At 38.4% G+C, this 17,677-nt stretch overlaps 1 protein-coding gene across 1 annotated transcript in view; it reads right to left on the bottom strand.

The window, feature by feature from the left end:
* The window catches only part of Spef2 (sperm flagellar 2), a 170,175-nt gene extending 161,081 nt beyond the window's left edge, over window positions 1-9,094 (bottom strand). Inside the window, 1 exon segment of the mRNA XM_028895063.2 lies at window positions 8,887-9,094. Coding sequence (XP_028750896.1) covers window positions 8,887-8,944 — 58 coding nt within the window. The 5' untranslated portion in view covers window positions 8,945-9,094.
* Between the last annotated feature and the right edge of the window lie 8,583 nt (window positions 9,095-17,677).

Below are 17,677 nucleotides of genomic sequence, written 5' to 3'. Positions count from 1 at the left end.
CCTGGAGTGCCTTGACCAATTTCCCTTCAAATGACAAAAAATGACCTTTTTTTGACCTTTACAATTTTCTCCATGGAAGGAAGGGTTCATCAGAATCTCAAGGTTTATATTGGAAATGAAATCTTAATTTCTATGTTAGAGAATTTCAATTATGAAAATACTTGGCATCATTATTTTCATGAAACTCTGGTCTTAAAGCATTAGTTCTGGTTTACATAATTCTGGCTGTTTTTTAAACTTGCTATATTGATATTTACTATCGCTAGTGAAAGGATTCTGTGTTTTAATAAAGGAAAATGCTGCTTAGTAGCTAGAAAATACAGATGTAGTATTTTCTACCAGAAGTGATATGCTTTTTAATGACCCTGACAATGAAATAGCAGAAAATATGTGCTTTAATGACACTTTGTAAAAGAGGAAGGATCTAAAGACAGCCAGTTTAATGTCCTACCTGGACAACTGTAAACCAAGCTCTCTTCAGACATGAATTAATTTATGTATTAATACACCAAGAAAGAACTAAACGATTTCTTGTCATTTTTCAGTTTATGTTACTGTCGTAGAACAACACAAAACACTCACTTATTGAAAGTCTTTTCTCACATTTCTAAAAGTGAGAAAGTTCAGTACCAAAGTGTCAGAACCTGGCAAAGGTCTTTTGGCTGCACCCCAACGTGGTACAAGGTGCAAGTACAGGTGAGTACGTAAGGTGGACACACACAGAGACCAAGTTTATCGTCTCATCGGGATGCTACCCCAACAATGTTACTGTGAGCACCATCAGGAAGGGAATTAAATTTTAGCCTAACTTTTGGCAGGGATTGTGAACATGTGACAAGGCCTGAGATTCATTTTCCGATCTAAAATCATATTATTTTATAATACGGTAGGATCACATACATCATAAAATATGTATTCAGTAGGACTATTTATATAGCCCCATTTTAAAAAGTAAAACTTGAGATTAAAAAGAAACAAACCTATGAAAGTATCTAAATAAAGTATAACCAGTTGAGCATGGTGGTGCAAGTCTATAATCCCAGCACTCAGGGGCTGAGACAGGTGGATTGCCATGTGTTCTAGGCTATCTAAGGCAGGGATGATAGACTATGTCTCAAAAGCCATCCAAGTGAACAATAAAGTATGCCCATAAAATTGAAGGCAATTCTCAAGCACTATTAATACTCAACATAGAAAGACTAAATTGGGCCTTTGGGAAACCCAACTGTTAATAATAAACAAGCTTAGAATAATTCATAAAACCCAAAATTGAACTATTTAATTAAAAATCATGTGGACAATATTCCTTGTGCATACTGGGTGACAACGCAACCGTGTACTCTAATAACAGGAGAATTTACAGTGATTGAAATTTCAGGGGCTTTCAGCTGCAGAAGGAAACGAGGGAAGTTTTAAATATTGTGTCATCCTCAAATATTGTGGGGTGGGAAGTATGAAGCAAATACAATCTAATCCCATTTTAATCAATATATTGATAAAATGTGTCCATCAGAAACATAATGAAAACCAAACATCGGCTTGGTTTGAGGATTGTTTGATAAAAGATCATTCTAACTGACAACAAGCAATTTGATCTATAAATGTGTTTTCCTCTGAGTGTGCCAGGCAAACAAAGTTATGGATCCTAAGTTATTTTTCCAATAATACTTAGTTTGATGGCCTTCTCCCCATAAGAAATTGTCACTCCATAATATAAAATCTACAATGATTAGCATCAGAGAATTCCTCAGAACTTCCTTATATTAGTAAAACTGAGCTTGCTCACTCACAATGCTAGAAAATGCTGAAATAAAGCTTACTGAGTATCTAGCAGATGTCGACCATGGTTGTCAGTAGTTATCATCAATGATAACCTGCCATCTTCTCAAATACACATTAGTTATGCCTTCTCTGGCACAAAATAATAGTATCTAAAGATTATTATTCCCATTTCAGATTTCAAGACATAAAGGTATTTACTTCCTGAATGCAGCTTTCTCTTTAGTGTGCCTTGATAGTATCAATAATAATGTTTATGACCATGGAAGGTATTAAAACAGACATAATAAATTTACTTAGAATTTTCAATTTATCCATGGTAAGAGTCCAAGAGACATGCACTGTTTGCTATGATTCTCTTTATGATTAATCTGATCTATACAAATAATTTAAAACTGTGTATCTTCATTAGGGTTGCTATTGCTATGATGAAACACCATGACCAACAGCAAGTTGGGGAGGAAAGGGTTTATTTGACGTATGCTTCCATATCCATAGTCCATCACTGAAGGAAGTCAGGAAAGGAATTCAAGCAGGATGGGAACCACCTGGAAGCAGGAGCTGATGCAAAGGCCTCAACGGTGGTTGCTTACTAGCTTGTTTCCCATGTCATGATCAGCCTACTTTCCCTCCCTCCCTCCCTTCCTCCCTTTCCTTCCTTCCTTCCTTCCTTCCTTCCTTCCTTCCTTCCTTCCTTCCTTCCTTCCTTCCTTCCTTCCTCCCTCTCCTCTCTCCTCTCTCTCCCTCCTCTCTCCTCTCTCTCTCTCTCTCTCTCTCTCTCTTTTTTCCCTTTCCTTTCTTTTTTAAATTCATCTATTTATTTTACACTCTGGTCCCAGCCTTCCCACCAACCTCCCTCCCAGTTCCTCTTCCCCAAATTGCCCCTCCCTTCAATCCCTTCCTTTTCCAACTCCATCCAGGTCTCCTATGACTATTGGTAAAACATGGCATATGAAGTTGCAGTAAGACTAAGCAACAGAACAAGGGACGTTCAGGCTACTTATCTGCTACTGCTAGGCGTCTAAGCTGAGGTCCTCCCTACAGACTCCTGGGTAATTCTCCTGCACCAGGCTTCTGCCGACCACCCCCAAATGCCCACCAGCAGTCTCCCTCAGCACTCTCCCCCCACTTCACCTCCCCAACCTGATCACTCATGTTCCTATCCCCACCTACCCTCAGTCCACTCATGAAATCTATTTTATTTCCCCTTCCCAGGAAGATCTGGGTGTCCCCCCATGAACCTTCCTTGTTACCTAGTCTCTCTGGATCTGTCAATTGTAGCATAGTTATCCTTTATTTTACAGCTAATATCTACTTATGAGTGAGTACACACCATGTTTGTCTTTATTGGTCTGGGTTACCTCACTCAGGATGATTTTTTTTCTAGTTCATCCATTTGCTTTCAAATTTCTTAGTGTCCTTGTTTTTAACAGCTGAGTAATACTCCATTGCATAAATGTAACACGTTTTCTTTATCAGTTGCTACTTAGAGGGACATCTAGGTTCTTTGCAGTTTCTAGCTATTACAAATAAAGCTGCTATGAACATAGGTGGGCAAGTCTCCTTGTGGTCTAATTGAGCCTTTTTGGGTATATGCCCAAGAGTGGTATAGCTAGGTCTTGTGGTAGGTTGGTTGATTCTGTTTTCTGAGGAACTGCCACACTGACTTCCAAAGTCAGCCAGCTTTCTTATCACTAGCCCAGGGGTGGCCCCACCCACAATGGACTTGGCCCTCCCACATCAATCACTAAGTAAGAAAATACCCTGGGAGCCTGGATGGGACCGAACTAGGCCCTCTCAATGGGGGTGAGAGTTGCGTGGTTGATGTGTTTGTGGGTCCCCTGGCAATGGGACCAGGACTTACCCCAGGTACACAAACTGGCTTTTTAGACCCCATTCCCTATGGTGCAATGTCTTACTCAGCCTTGATGCAGGGGGGGAGGGGTTAGATCCATCCTCAACATAGAATGACAGCCTGTGTTGACTACCCAAGGGAGGCCTTACCCTCTATGTGGAGGGGATGGGGGTGGATAGGTGTAGGTGGGGGGTAGCGGGAGAAGAGGAGAAAGGGAGAACAGGGGTTGGTATGTAAAAGGAAAAAATGTAATAAAAAATTATATATTAAAAGATAAAGAAAAGAAAATACCCAACAGGCTTGCCTATAGCCAGATCTTATGGAGACATTTTCTCAGTTGAGGCTCCCTTCTCTCCCATGACTCTAGCTTGTGCAAAGTTGATGTTAAAACTAGCCAACACGGCATATGTCAATTATGGAGAATGCTCTGTTACAGCATTCTGGTGCTCATTTGTTCTTAAGAAAAATTCACAAGTGTCTTATGAAAGAGGGCAATGTTTATTCTGGAGAGGAACTGAGTGCGGTATTGGGGAGATGGCTGCGGGGGAGGTAAAGTACTTCCTGTGAAACTGTGAGAACATAAATTTACAACCCCAGCACCCATGGGAAAAGTTTGGGATTTTGGTATGTATCTGCTACCCCAGCACCTGATGTGCAGACAGCTTGTGCCCTGGAACACACTAGCCAATCAGTTTATCCAAAACAGCTCAGGTTCAGTGAGAAATTATATCTAAAAAAAAAAAAAAAAAAAAAAAAAAAAAAAAAAAATGGGATGAAAAACATAGAGGAAGAGACCTGATACACACCTCTTTTCTTTACATCTGCACACATAGGCATGCACACATACATACACACAATAATAAGTAAATAAATAAGTACCTCAGAGAGGACTTTTAGCAGATTTTTCAGTAGTATTATTTTATGCCACTCATTTTTAGTTAGAAAACCAATTCTTAGTGTGGATGGCAATTAACACAGAGACCTAAACTAGAAAATATGGAGAGTGAAGGACTTTGGAGGCTTCAGCCATAAATGAGATATCTGTATCAAATTCCTCCCCTTAAGACTCAGGGATCAATGCTGAAGAGTAGATCGAAAGATTTTAAGAGCCAGAGGTGATAGAAGACTTGGGGGTACTAGCATTTACCAGACACAACAGCACTGAGGCACGTATGAACTTGAAATTCTGACAGCACGTACAAGAACTGTATGAGGTCAAGCCAGACAAAAGCCCAGCATGAGAAAGAGAAGTGGACACAAATTTCACCCTTAACCAAGATGCTGTTTGTAACTGAGAGCTGGGACAGGGATACATAGTTTTCTTCAATGGAGTGACACTGGTTATATCAATCACAATCGAGGCCAAGCTTCATGCTCAACTACAGCTGGTCAATACTAAAAGGGCTCCATGGTGTGTGTGTGTGTGTGTGTGTGTGTGTGTGTGTGTGTGTGTGTGTGTAAGTATGCATGCACACACTTTGTTTTGTTTTTGTTATAAGCCATAACATGAAGTAGACAGGGAAAGAGTATAGGAGGAGTTGGGGAAGGGGAAGGGAAAGAATATAATCAAAAGAGTTCATATGAAAAAATAAAATAAAAATATTAAAAATTAAATTGATGGACATACTAATAAATTTCCATATCATTATTAAAAAAATAATTCTTGAATTCCAGTTTACTATTTTGGATAATACACTGTATTTTAGTTTAAGATATCCTATTAAGTTTACAAATAAGCACTATTTCCAAGGAAAATGATTCAATTAAAGATATCTTATTGAAGGCTATTAGGTTTCATTGGCTAGATTGGAGTCTTCCTCCATTAGGATTAATTAACTCTAGAGGGACTCCCAAGAACATACACTACCACCTGCCCCAGTGGATGATGAATATTCTTGATTTAGATTTTTGGAATGTCTTTTCTCTACTGTGAATAAGCAGGGTAGTTCAGAATCTAGCTTTCAAGATAATCTAGAAATCAATGACTTTGGCTGTATCTCAAACAAATAGAGGTTATTTAGCCTTATTAAGGCACTTATGTGGCATCCCCATCTTGTTTCTTTGCTCCACAAACAATGAACAGACTGAACCACTCTTAATCAAACACTAATAATCCTATCCTTGCTGCTTAACCATCTGGGAATTGACTTATGTCTTGAAACCTTATAAATTCCTAGAGAAACTCAATGGTTGAAATTCAATACTTTAAAAGAAAAAAAAAACCCTCCAAATTGGATGACACCCCTTAAAAATGAGTTTAAATGAATGTTTGAAGGTAGATGGATTGATCAATAGACACTAATAAATATTCCTGAATGTAAACACTAATATAGAATATAGTATCTAAAAGCAAAAGTCAAATATCTAGGTTAATATCTTAGCTCTACAATCTATTAACTGCGCATCCCTGACCAATTCCCAAATGTTCTCATTATCATCTTTACTTGGAGACATTACTTTTATGCTTGTTTTTAACATCAAATAAAAAGATAGTTTAAAAATGTCTTAGCATATTCTATGTTACAAATATATAAATATTCAGTGTAACTATTTTCTTATTATTTCAACTATATTTTTATTTGAGAAAAACCCTTCAAAGAGTCCATAAAATACTTTATTATAAAAGCATCCATGTTTTAACTGAATTTTTTTCTCTTATTTTTTCAAGAAGTTTGACTTCGATTTTTGAACTTCTCATTTCAATATTATACTGAATTTTTCTTTTAAACTCTAAAAGCAACACAAGCTCAATCCAAATAATAGAAATGCATGAAGGCAATATATACATGACTGCCTCCTCAGGGTAACCAGTATTGACATTCCGGATTATATCTGAACATATACTTATGTTAAAATAAATCACAATATGAAGATTTATGGACATGTTAACAATATAGTACAGCAGAATACATGTGTTTCTTTTCCCTAATGCCTGTGTATATGTTTGTATATGTATTTTATAGTTGATAAAACCATAATTATACTAGTTACAATAAGCTACAATATTTTTACTCAAATAAACACACAAAAATCTGTTACATCAAAACATGAATCCTATTCATTCAACAGTTGCACAGTACTCCATGGTATAAAAGAACATGGTTTATGTAACTATTACTCTGTTTAAGACTATTCAGATGATTTCTATTCCAGAATCAAGTAGAAATACAAATCTTTGTTCAAATATCTTATGTTGATTTTTTTTTAAGATGAGTGAAGTTGACAAGTTAGATCTTTACTCACTATGCCCATCCCAAGTGCTATTCAATGTTTTACATGTATTATGCCATTTAACCTTGATACAACCAATGAAGCGTCATTACAAATGCTGTTTTTAAGTAGAGTGAATTTTAGGCTACTGGCTAGTGACGGTGAAGAAGATATTTAGAGCCAGGCAGCCAGGTCTCCAATCCCCTTGCACAGCTGTTATCCAGAAATCGCCAAATTATTTTCTTCAATTTACACTGTTTCATTACATTATATGTTTTACAAAGTATTAAAAATCTTCCATCACACCCTAAAGAACAGCTTACCTAACCAGAAGACTTTTGTGTGTTCCCTTAGGTACACAGGAATCCTATCTCCATTACAAACACAATTGAATATATTCCCTGTACTCTGAATAGCCCTTTACATGCATAATTTGGCTATATCAGAGACTGCTTCCTTAGACATCTTACAGCAACTGGGATTCAGCAATGGCTGTATTGCTAGTGTTCAAAATGAATTTAGCATGGGGTGCCTCTGCTAACAATTTCCAGATTTATACTTGAGGAAAAAAGATGCTGGGAATTTTCCACTCATAGCTTGTGGTGTTATAATTTTTATTTAAAATGTCTCCAAGCTTTTAATCTTCACAATGAGGTCATACTTCCTTCCAAAATCAAATTTCTCAAACTTATTAGCATCTAGTGTTTGCATGTTTATGATTAATTTTATTTACTTTTTTCCAAGAATGTTTTACTCTACAAGGGTTCTAGGGACTTGAAGAAATGGAATGAATTTTATTATCAAAGTGAACTAACTTAAGCTAAAAAAAATGTGCAACTGCTCTCTCAGAATAGTGCAACGTAAGGTGTGATACTTCAGTTTTAGACAATATGGTGAGAGAGGAAGAAGAAATGATAAATGCTAAATATTGTCCTGAATTTAGCATCATATTTGAGAGAGAAACTCTCTGAGGCACAACGAGATAGAACACTGAGAAGGAATTTATTATTGCTCATAGCAGGGTAGAGGTGGCTTAGCAAATAATACATATAATATTTATGCCTCAAGAAATGCAATTTGGAATGTTATGTGTTGAAGATCCTTGGGTGACAATAGATATTTCACACCCGCACAAACACTACTGATCTAGCAGCATCTATGAATGACCCAGGGCTGAACTGGCATCACTGCCCCCATTGTTAGCAATTGGCAGGGGGGCAAGGGTTCCTCTGGGAAGACAGACTGAAATGATTTGTCCTGAAAATGTCTTGCCTTGAGGAAAATCCATAGCAGTTGAAAATGAGTTCCCTTTGGAGAGACAATAATCCCTTCCCCAAAGAGGAGAAAGAACATTACTGAAGTGCTAGGCTTGGAAATGTTGGTTTTCACCAAATCTGACCTCTTTGTAACTTTCTGGGCCATAAGAATTTAGGAGCTTCTGGTACAGCTTTATGCCTTTGATAAAATTAAGTAAGGTTAGCTTAGAAAAGGGTAGATGGTATTTTTTTCAAACAGCTTAAGTTTAGAAACTGGTTAAAGTTTCTAAAACTGGCAAACGTTAACATATTCTACATCAACTCATTTGCTGTTAAAGAGAGAGTGTGATTGGATCTAATTTACACTGGAGGAAACAGAAAAAGTGGTAACTCCCAAAAGCACTTCCTGCTCCTCCCCTCCGCGGGCTTGTCCTGCACCTCTTAAAGCAGATGTCCTGGAAGCAAAGCCAGAGTCAGACTACAGACAGGAGCAAAGTTTCCTCCCCATAGGAGCAGGCCAGTTTGTCGAAATTAAGCCTCCCTGGCTGCTTAGAAATACAGACTAGGTCAGAAACTATGAGGGCTGAGACCTTGTGATGGGTGGGGGTGGTAATGCCAGAGGCAGGATGAAATGAGAAGGTCCCAGATGGCTAGGTAGGACTGAAGAGTGCTGGCCCTCACTGTGGGGCGCTGCTAGCCACTCAGGGGACACTTTCCATCAGCTTCCCACCCCCACCCCCACCTCCGCGCTCCCCTTCTCGCTTGCCCTAGGCTGTGGTCACTCACTCACGGTCCGGGACACCTTCAAATCCCGGTTGAGCCAATGGCACAGGATCTCCGACATAGCTCACTGGGGCCTTCGACCACTAGCAGGTGCTAGGAATTTGCCAGGAATGCAATCTGCGGGACTGCGTCTTCCCGTCGCCCAGGGCAACCAGTTGCTAAGGAAGCGCAACCAGGCTGGAGGTAGGTAACGGGCTCAGTGAGGAAGAGACACCAGAGCCCCGCCAAAGATACAGAAATTGTTGTCTGCCCCCTACTGGCTTGTAAGACCTCAGCTTATGCTAGTGAACAAGACTATCAAGAGTCTGATCAGCAATAATAATATTAAATAGAAAGTTTCTTTAAAAAATTATCAGTTGAATTAAAAACTTTCATTTTTCTTCCGTAAATATCCAAGGGTAGATTATAAAGAGTTACTTGAGATCATAAGCTGATTTGAAAAATGATAATGTGTACTAAAATGCAATTAGTTTTATAAAAGCACTACTTTAAATTATTCATTGTAATATCTTTTGTAATTTTAATTTTATACTATCAATAAAGTCCAAGCTTCCCAATCAGATATGTGTGAGTCTTTCTGTTGGGCTTTGATCTCACAAGTTCTTTGCCCAAAAATAATGGCTTACCTTCTTTGAACCTTGCTGTTCCGTCCTATAGATACAGATACAATGCTTGCTTTGCAAGTTGTCAGAATTAAAAGAAAATTCATACGCTGATGCCTGGCTCCCAGTACAATCTCAGCATATGCTTCAAACTTGCCTTTTCTTCTAAGGCTATGTGAGGTTTTGTATTTTATCTGTGTGCTGAATTTGAATATATGAGTTGCTTGTATTTCAGAAGTTTTTAGGAAATTATTTCATATAGCTGTTTTAAATTTAGTCATGAGTGGTTCTCCATCTATTGCCACGTAGAGACTCTTGTAGGTTTTAAAATCTCAGTTGGTCTTTCACATGTCTCTTCAATCTTTCACTTTCTCATCACCTCCAATCACTATTTTCCTCTCCTCAGTCTTACAGTGACCTTACTCAATTGACAGACACTGATGCAATAAATCTGTTTGCCTTCATGGCCACAGTAATCACCAGACTAAGTGTTCTCTTTATTCTGTCCTGTATAACTGGTCACAATTCCTAAAGTTTTGTCATCTCTCTTCATTTAGAAATCTCCATGAACTTCACTAAATTGCCTAGACACTGTGACTCCTTCAATGAGCCAGTGAAGAATCCTTAGGGGGAACAGAATAGGACTGAGTTGAGTAGAAAATAACAGAAGGCATTGGATGTAATAAGACAAAATATTTGTATTTGCTTTATATATGTCGTGTATGTATTAAGTTTTTGTATGTATGTTTGCATGTGGAGTAAAAGATTTTTCTTACCAGGGTCCAATGGATAGTTACAAATGCATGGTCACACAGACAGCTTTGATTAAACTACTTGTGACACAAAACCATAACAGAAAGTCACGAATGTGAGACAGGAATTTGTAAGGGAAGATGATGTTCAGACAGATTGAGATCAAAGAAGGTGTAGTGAGAATATCCATAATGAATTTTGTGCTTGTGCGCATGTATGCACAAACACACTCAATTGTCAATGAATGAATTTAGTTAATAATAATTGTTTTAACTTTTTAAAGCAGTGTGCTAGAAGACAAAGACCAACTGAAAGTTCTTTATGTTCTAGTTTCAACTCAAACTTGTTTATAAGCCACAAACTTTATTGTAGTCCCAAAGTCACTAACCTCCATACTTCAACTCTTGATAAGATTTTTATTATGATTTAAATATTACTGTGCATCAAATCATCCTGTATTTCTGAATACTTCTGACCCACTAATCTTATTTAAGTTTATTATTTCCTCTACTTTACAAGCCTTAGTAGTTTCTGCTTTTGAACTAAAATTAAATGATAGGCTTTCCCAGTTACTCTATTGCTGTGGGATGTCTTTCTGTATGCTGTGAATATATGCTGTTCCCATTGGCTGGTAAATAAAGCTACATTGGCCTATGGCAGGGCAGGATAGAGCCAGGTGGAAAATCCAAGGGAGACAGTGAGAGGAGAAAGGATAATGGGACAGATGCTGAATTGCTGTGTAAGGAGAAACATGTAATGGGACACAGGTAAAGCCACAGAACACACAGCAATACATAGATAAATAGAAATGTGTTAATTTAAGATGGAAGAGCTAGCTAGCAAGAAGCCTGCCATAGGCCATACAGTTGATAATTAATGTAAGCCTCTGACTGATTATTTTATAAGTGGCTATGGGACTGTGGGGCCAGGTGGGACTGGAGAAACGTCTGCTACACTCTATAATGCAGGTTGTTCTATTCAGTGAATGTTTAATTCCACATTACAGCCCATTTAATTCCATCATGAGCAACAACATGTCATGCAAATTCCTGACTTTTAATGACTAGTTGTACCAAATCCTGTTATTTAATTGACATCAGATTTCTTTCCCAAAGTTACTCAGATAATACTCAGTGACCAGCATTTCTTCTCAGGTCCAGTTGACTCAGATGTACCAATAGAAACCAAATGGACACATTTTTTTTCTATTTTTGCAAATCTAGAACTGTTGAAATTCTGTGGTATGAATCAGTGTGCCAAGAGGCCTTTTAACACACATCACTTAATTTACAATATACAAATTATATTGTGCAATTTATTATTCCTTTGTGTTATGGGCTGGGTGCAATTCCTCTGGACTTAAAATGGTAATCACAAAAGGATGTGTGAACAAGGGAAATGACTTTTCCCATGTTTTGCTTTTGTAGTTATGACCATACTGGAAATCAGTGTGTAACTTTTTCAAATTCTAAAAATAGGTCTACCATATGACACAGCTATAATATTCCTGAGGACACACCTAAGAGGCACTATATACTATTATAGAGACAATTGCCTATTTGTGTTCACTACTACTCCATTCACAATATCTAGGAAAGGGAAGTAACTTTAATGTCCATCAAATGAAGAATAGATAATGAAATAAAATACATACAGGTACTTATTGCTCTACAAAGAAAATGAAATTATTACATGTAAGTGGAGAGAGCTTGAAAAGGTTAAACACGGTAAGGTAAACCAGGTCTAGAGAGAAAAATAAAGCATGTTCTCTTTCATATGTGTATCCTAACCTTTAATATTTATGTGTTTAACTTAAAGTACTGGAAAAGGCCAATAAACTAGAAAATTACTTCTGGGGTGGGAAAATGATTTTAGGAGAGGGGAGATAGGTGAGTATGGAGCATGAAGAGGAAAAGGGAAATCGTGGAGTGTAGTTTCGTAGGGGGAGAAGAGAGGGGTTCTAGTTTCATTTTCCTTGCTAAGACAAAGGGTAACTAAGGGACCAAGGGACCTGTAATAATCATGTATCAGTTGCTGTGACAAAACAACATGACCAAAGCAACCTACAGAGGAGACAGTTCATTTTGGCTAACCGTTCCAGAGGGATGAGAGTCCATCATGATGGAGAAGCATGACATCAGCAGCAAGCAAGGGTCAGGAGCAGGCAGGGAAGAGCTCACGTCTTCAAATGCTAGCACATAGGAGAGAGGGTGAACTGGAAGTGGCATGAGACTTGACACTCTCAAAGCCTGCCCCCAGTGAGTCCTTCCTCCATCAAGGCTCCACCTCCTAAGCCTTCCCAACACCACCACCAACTGGAAACTAATTGTTCAGTACCTGGACAGTTCTCATTTCTCATTCAAATCACCACAATGTCTAGTCATGCTTACAACTCCAGGTTATATCCCCTTGTGTTGAGAAGTCATGGCAGGAGCTTCAAACAGCCAGTCACATCACATCCCCAGTCAAGAGCAGAGAAAAATAAATACATACGTTTGCTTGCTTGCTTGGGCTCAGTCATATCTATCCATTTCTATACAGTTCAGAATGCCCTGCCTAAAGAATGGTGATCCATTGTGGGTTGGATCTTACCGCATCATTGATCTTACTGAAGGCAGTTCCCCACAGACATATCCTCAGACCAACTCAAATGTAGTCAGCCCTTCATTGAAACACTCTTCCTAGAAGATCTTAAGTTGTTTTAAGTTAACAACGAAAGTTCATAATAACAGGAAGGTTGGGGAGAGAAGAGGATGGAGGGAAGGATATCTGATACTTAAGATGTTTGAAAAGGCCATATGTAAATTTACTATTTTTATACAATATACCTGACACATATATTTAATGGACTAACCTTATATGTGGTAGGGATAATGCTCTTCGCTAATGCTGGATGTGGAATATCTCCCTTCTAATTCTTGGCCCTCAGGGGGCCTCTTCTAATCCCTCATAATAATGTAATTATTATCTATTATCATTGCTTTCATTTACTCAACATAACATGATAGTAAGACCCTATTGCTTAAGACACCATAGAGTTGAATCATTGGAGAAGGGGAAAGCAAGCTAGTACCAACCTGTAAGCTTCCTTCCTCCTGGCCAGCTCTCATAGTCAGGAAAGGCACTCTGTAGGATTCTGATAAAGAAAAGTCATCACCAGCCTTAGCCCACTGTGAACCTTGTTACCTACAATGATGGTCAGCCTTGAAATATGTGCCTCTTGTTGCAACAATGGCATGAATGTTATGTGGATAACCAACTACTTTCTGGCTGGATTTAAGGCCCATTTCACAGGACAGTACTCAGGCGTGGTACTGCAAACCTGGCCAAGGACCCATGGCTGAAGAAGTCAAGGACCACAGGGGAAGGCCTATACTATTTTGCTGAATAGACATAATACCAAACTGCCTTCTAAATATTTATCATTTACCCACAGATTCATTCTGCTTCCAACTCTTATCAGAGAAGCTTTATTTTGCAAAAATTGACTTCATACAGAGATTCATGACTGGTCAAAGTACATGAAATCAGTGATGGTAGAGTGTTAGGCCCAAAGTGCAAACAACACCAATATCACATCCCCTCCCTTCAAGACTGAGAGAGTATCATGGAAAATGGGGTAGAGATATGACACAAAGATGAAAGAAGACTGTACAGAAACACATTGTGTCTCTGCACGTGACAGGTTGTTGCATTTACAAACTCATAGCAGCTGTGGTTTCCTGTACAAGACCTACCTGCATGAGATAAACCCAGTCAAATTCCCAGCGTGGATGGGAGAGGTACCCACAAGTCTCCAGCCCTTTCTGAGGAGCTGAGACAGTTGAGGGCTACTGGTAGGGTTGCTCATGCTCTAGGGGGTGACCTTACACTACTCACAAAGGGCCACATTAATTGTCCTCGATAACATGAAAAATTAGAGGAAATATGAAGTTTAGAAGGAGATGAAATGGGAGAATCTGAGAGGAGTTAGATGAGGAAGGGGGTGAAGATGACCAAAATATATTGTACACATGTATGAAATTCTCATTAAATAAATAAATGAACCCTTTAAAAATATCCTGTGAGTCTTATATCTTAGCCTCACCCCCTAATATTCTAAACTAGGGCCAGTAAGATGATTCAGAGGGTGATGATCTGAGTTCAATCCTACATTAAGGTAGAAGAGAACTGATTCCACAAAGTTGCCCTTTCGCCTCCAAATACACTCTGTAGAATGTGCACACCAACATACACACACATGCACACACACACACAAAAATAAAAATTTTAAGAAGAAAATTACAACCTACCAGAGCTCAATCAACAAACAATAATGAGAGTCTCTTTTCATATTATTTTATACTTTCTCACATTCTTTTGGTGTCTTTTGAACCCAATAAATCTTTCTTCACTTAAGATGATCAGTGCTGCAGCACTTTTCTAAGAAAAAGTAGCTGGAAGGTCCTCAGCAAGTATGAATATTTGCTTTCAAAACAAGGATGACAAGAGTTTATGTGATTTCTCACACAACACGTATGTGTCATTCACTGAATGTCCGTAACAATGCATAATTTATTACGTACTTGATTCTGGATCATCAAGAGCTAATAACCTTCCCTGATACTTGAGAAATAGCCCCCGGAAAACTGTAAGATCTCGGTATCAGAGGACTTAGTCTTCCTTTTTTTAAAAACTGCATTTTGTTTATATTGCATGTGAGGGAAGGGCATGTTAACATGAGCCACACAGAGCGTGCGGAAGATAGAGGGCAAACTGCAGAAGTCAGTTTATTTGTTTCACTATTCCAGTTCCAGGGATGGAACTCAGGTCGCTGGACTGCTGGACCTGGCCTACCCAGCGAGCTCCCCTTCCCTCCCTGTATCCCTGACCACACTGCAGATCACAGAAAGGAAGTGATCAGTTGGTTGAGAGCTCTAATGGAACCATAAGACCATTGATTCAACCTCTGTGACATTCACTAAATGACATCTAGTGGCACCTGATTGTTTTGATGACAATATAACTGAGACCAGAGTGGATGTAGAGGGTTAAGTTTGTTCTTTGATAGCATTTGAAATGGTAAGTTAAGGGTTGTTTATTTTTGTCCCTGTATGAGTTTATACAGTAATATTTCACATGTTTCTTCTAAAATGGAAAAATAACATGATTGATTAAGGGTTCTGAATATGGCTTAAATAAATCAAATTTTGCTGAATGTAAACATTTACAACAGAAGAATACTAAACCAAGGAATGTATTTTATATACATTTTTAAACACCAGTACTGACTACATGAAGTTAGTATAGGCTTTAGGTCTGGTTAATTTTGTTTTATTTTTACCTATATGTGTTGCTTTATAATGAAGTTTTTTTTAAACTTGCTTTTTAATTTATTCTTTGAGTCTTTAACATCATGCATCTCCATCCCATTCATTTCCCCATACCTTCGTATCCACCCTCTGCCCTTGCAACCTCCCCTCCCCAAATAAAATAAAATAAAAAATTTGAGAAGAAAACAAATAAGTAAAGAAAAGAAAAATCAATCATGTCATGGAAGCTGCAGTGTGACACAGTGAGTCATACAGTCATCAATTTCATCCATATATCTTTACTTTCAAGTGTTCATTGCAAAGAGTCACTGGTCTGGTTCTAGGACTCTGGTTTCTGCTACAATATAGGAAGGAGTTGGGCCCTCGCTGCAACTCCTCTGGGTTATCCTGGTGTTGCTCTGTGTCGTGGAGGTTCTACAGCTTTGGGTCTGCAGGACTGGTCCCTTCACAAGCTCCAGAAGATTACAGATGGGGTGGATGTTGGGGTGGGTCAACTCATAATGCTGGTTCTGAGCTGAGCCCAGGTAGTTGCAGGATTGGTCAGCTCACCAGCTCTTTCTTGTCCTCACCACCAGGGTGAGCGCTCCTTCATTGCCCTGGCTGGTTCACCTCTTGCAGCTATGAGCAAGGGGTGGGGCCAATTCACCTGCTTTTGTGTCCTCAGAGTTGGTTCTCCCACACCTACACCTTTAAGGCCAGCTCTACTGTATTGCCAGGCATGTTGTAGGGGCCATTGTGCTACAGTTGATGAGGATCAGGACAAGCTCTCCTGCTCTGATGAGCTCAGGGCCAGCTCTCCTACCTGCTTCAGGCATTGATGCGGGGGGGGGGGGGGGCATCTCGGCTGGCTCACCCACACCTCTGCCAACAGGGATGGCTCTATTGTGCTGCCTAGGCAAGGTACAGGGCCTGTTCTCTCAAGTATTGCAGCTCTCTTTAAAATTATTTTTTTGGGGGGCATTAACATAACTAATACAACACACATCTATGTTCATTTGCTTCTATGTGTATTCACCAATGTATATTCTTATTTCATCATATTTTTTTTTTTGAGATTTCTGAACTCTTATAGCTGTTGTGTGTCAGAGTTTCTTCCCTTAACACAAAGCTAGTTGCTTATTTTTTGGATTAGTATAATCAAAGATTCTGAAACACTGGATAGCTTAGCAGGAAATGAGTGATCTTTTTGATACATTAGGTTTTATTCAGTTAAGTTGTCATTGGATTTTTTTGAAGTTCTTCTATTCCTAATTGAAATTTTTTGTTGTTACATTTTCAGAGAGAATATCAAAACACTTGCAGCTTCATACTCATTTCACTAGGCTACTACCTTTCTGTTGGCATGTGTGGTATCTTGTATTCCAATAAATATCACCATAATAATTTTGTAAGAAGTTTTGGAGTAGAGGTAGAGAAACCTGATATTTTAGCAGCATTTTATCCATATATAGCCACCGTTAAGTAAGGTATAACATGCTATGGTTTAGTTTTCTTGATTGTTTAATTTTTAGCTTTTATTGAGGGAGGTATAGCCATGAAAACTCTTCTCCATGGGAGTAAACAATGTCAGAAGACTGTAGTGGTTTGTGAAACCAGAGAGAAGAAATATATGTTCTGTACTGAGTGGTGCTTTCCAGACTCTTGGATTTTGTCATTTGGTAACATTCCAACTGCATATTTGAAAGTGTGTTAAAGTTGTCAATTTTATGTGGGGTTTTTTTTGAGAAATAAAATAAAAGCAAATAGTGCCATATTTTCTGGCAAGTTTTGTATGAAGCATAAAATCTGATTAAAATTTTAGAGATAGTGTCTTTATAGATTAGGTCCATGGTTGCCCAAATTCCCAGAAGCTTGATATAAAGACAGTGCTAATGAAAGATTCTCAGTCTCCATGGTGTTTGCAGCCTTCCTTTTTAGAGAGCTGAGAGAGAGAGAGAGAGAGAGAGAGAGAGAGAGAGAGAGAGAGAGAGAACAACTATGAGTGCCTGTCATGGCTTGTGTCAATTTCTTCTTTTAAGATATCAACTATGTATCCATTGCTTAAGGAAAAATAGATGTTGAAAGAAATATGAAAATATTTTTATTGTACATTACAATTTTTAATTGAATCTGAAAGGTTTTTCTACA

The sequence above is a fragment of the Peromyscus leucopus genome, chromosome 11 (assembly GCF_004664715.2).
Source record: "Peromyscus leucopus breed LL Stock chromosome 11, UCI_PerLeu_2.1, whole genome shotgun sequence".
Lineage (NCBI taxonomy): Eukaryota > Metazoa > Chordata > Mammalia > Rodentia > Cricetidae > Peromyscus > Peromyscus leucopus.
The sequence above is the reverse complement of the archived record's forward strand: the minus strand, read 5'-3'. Positions and strand labels throughout refer to the sequence as shown.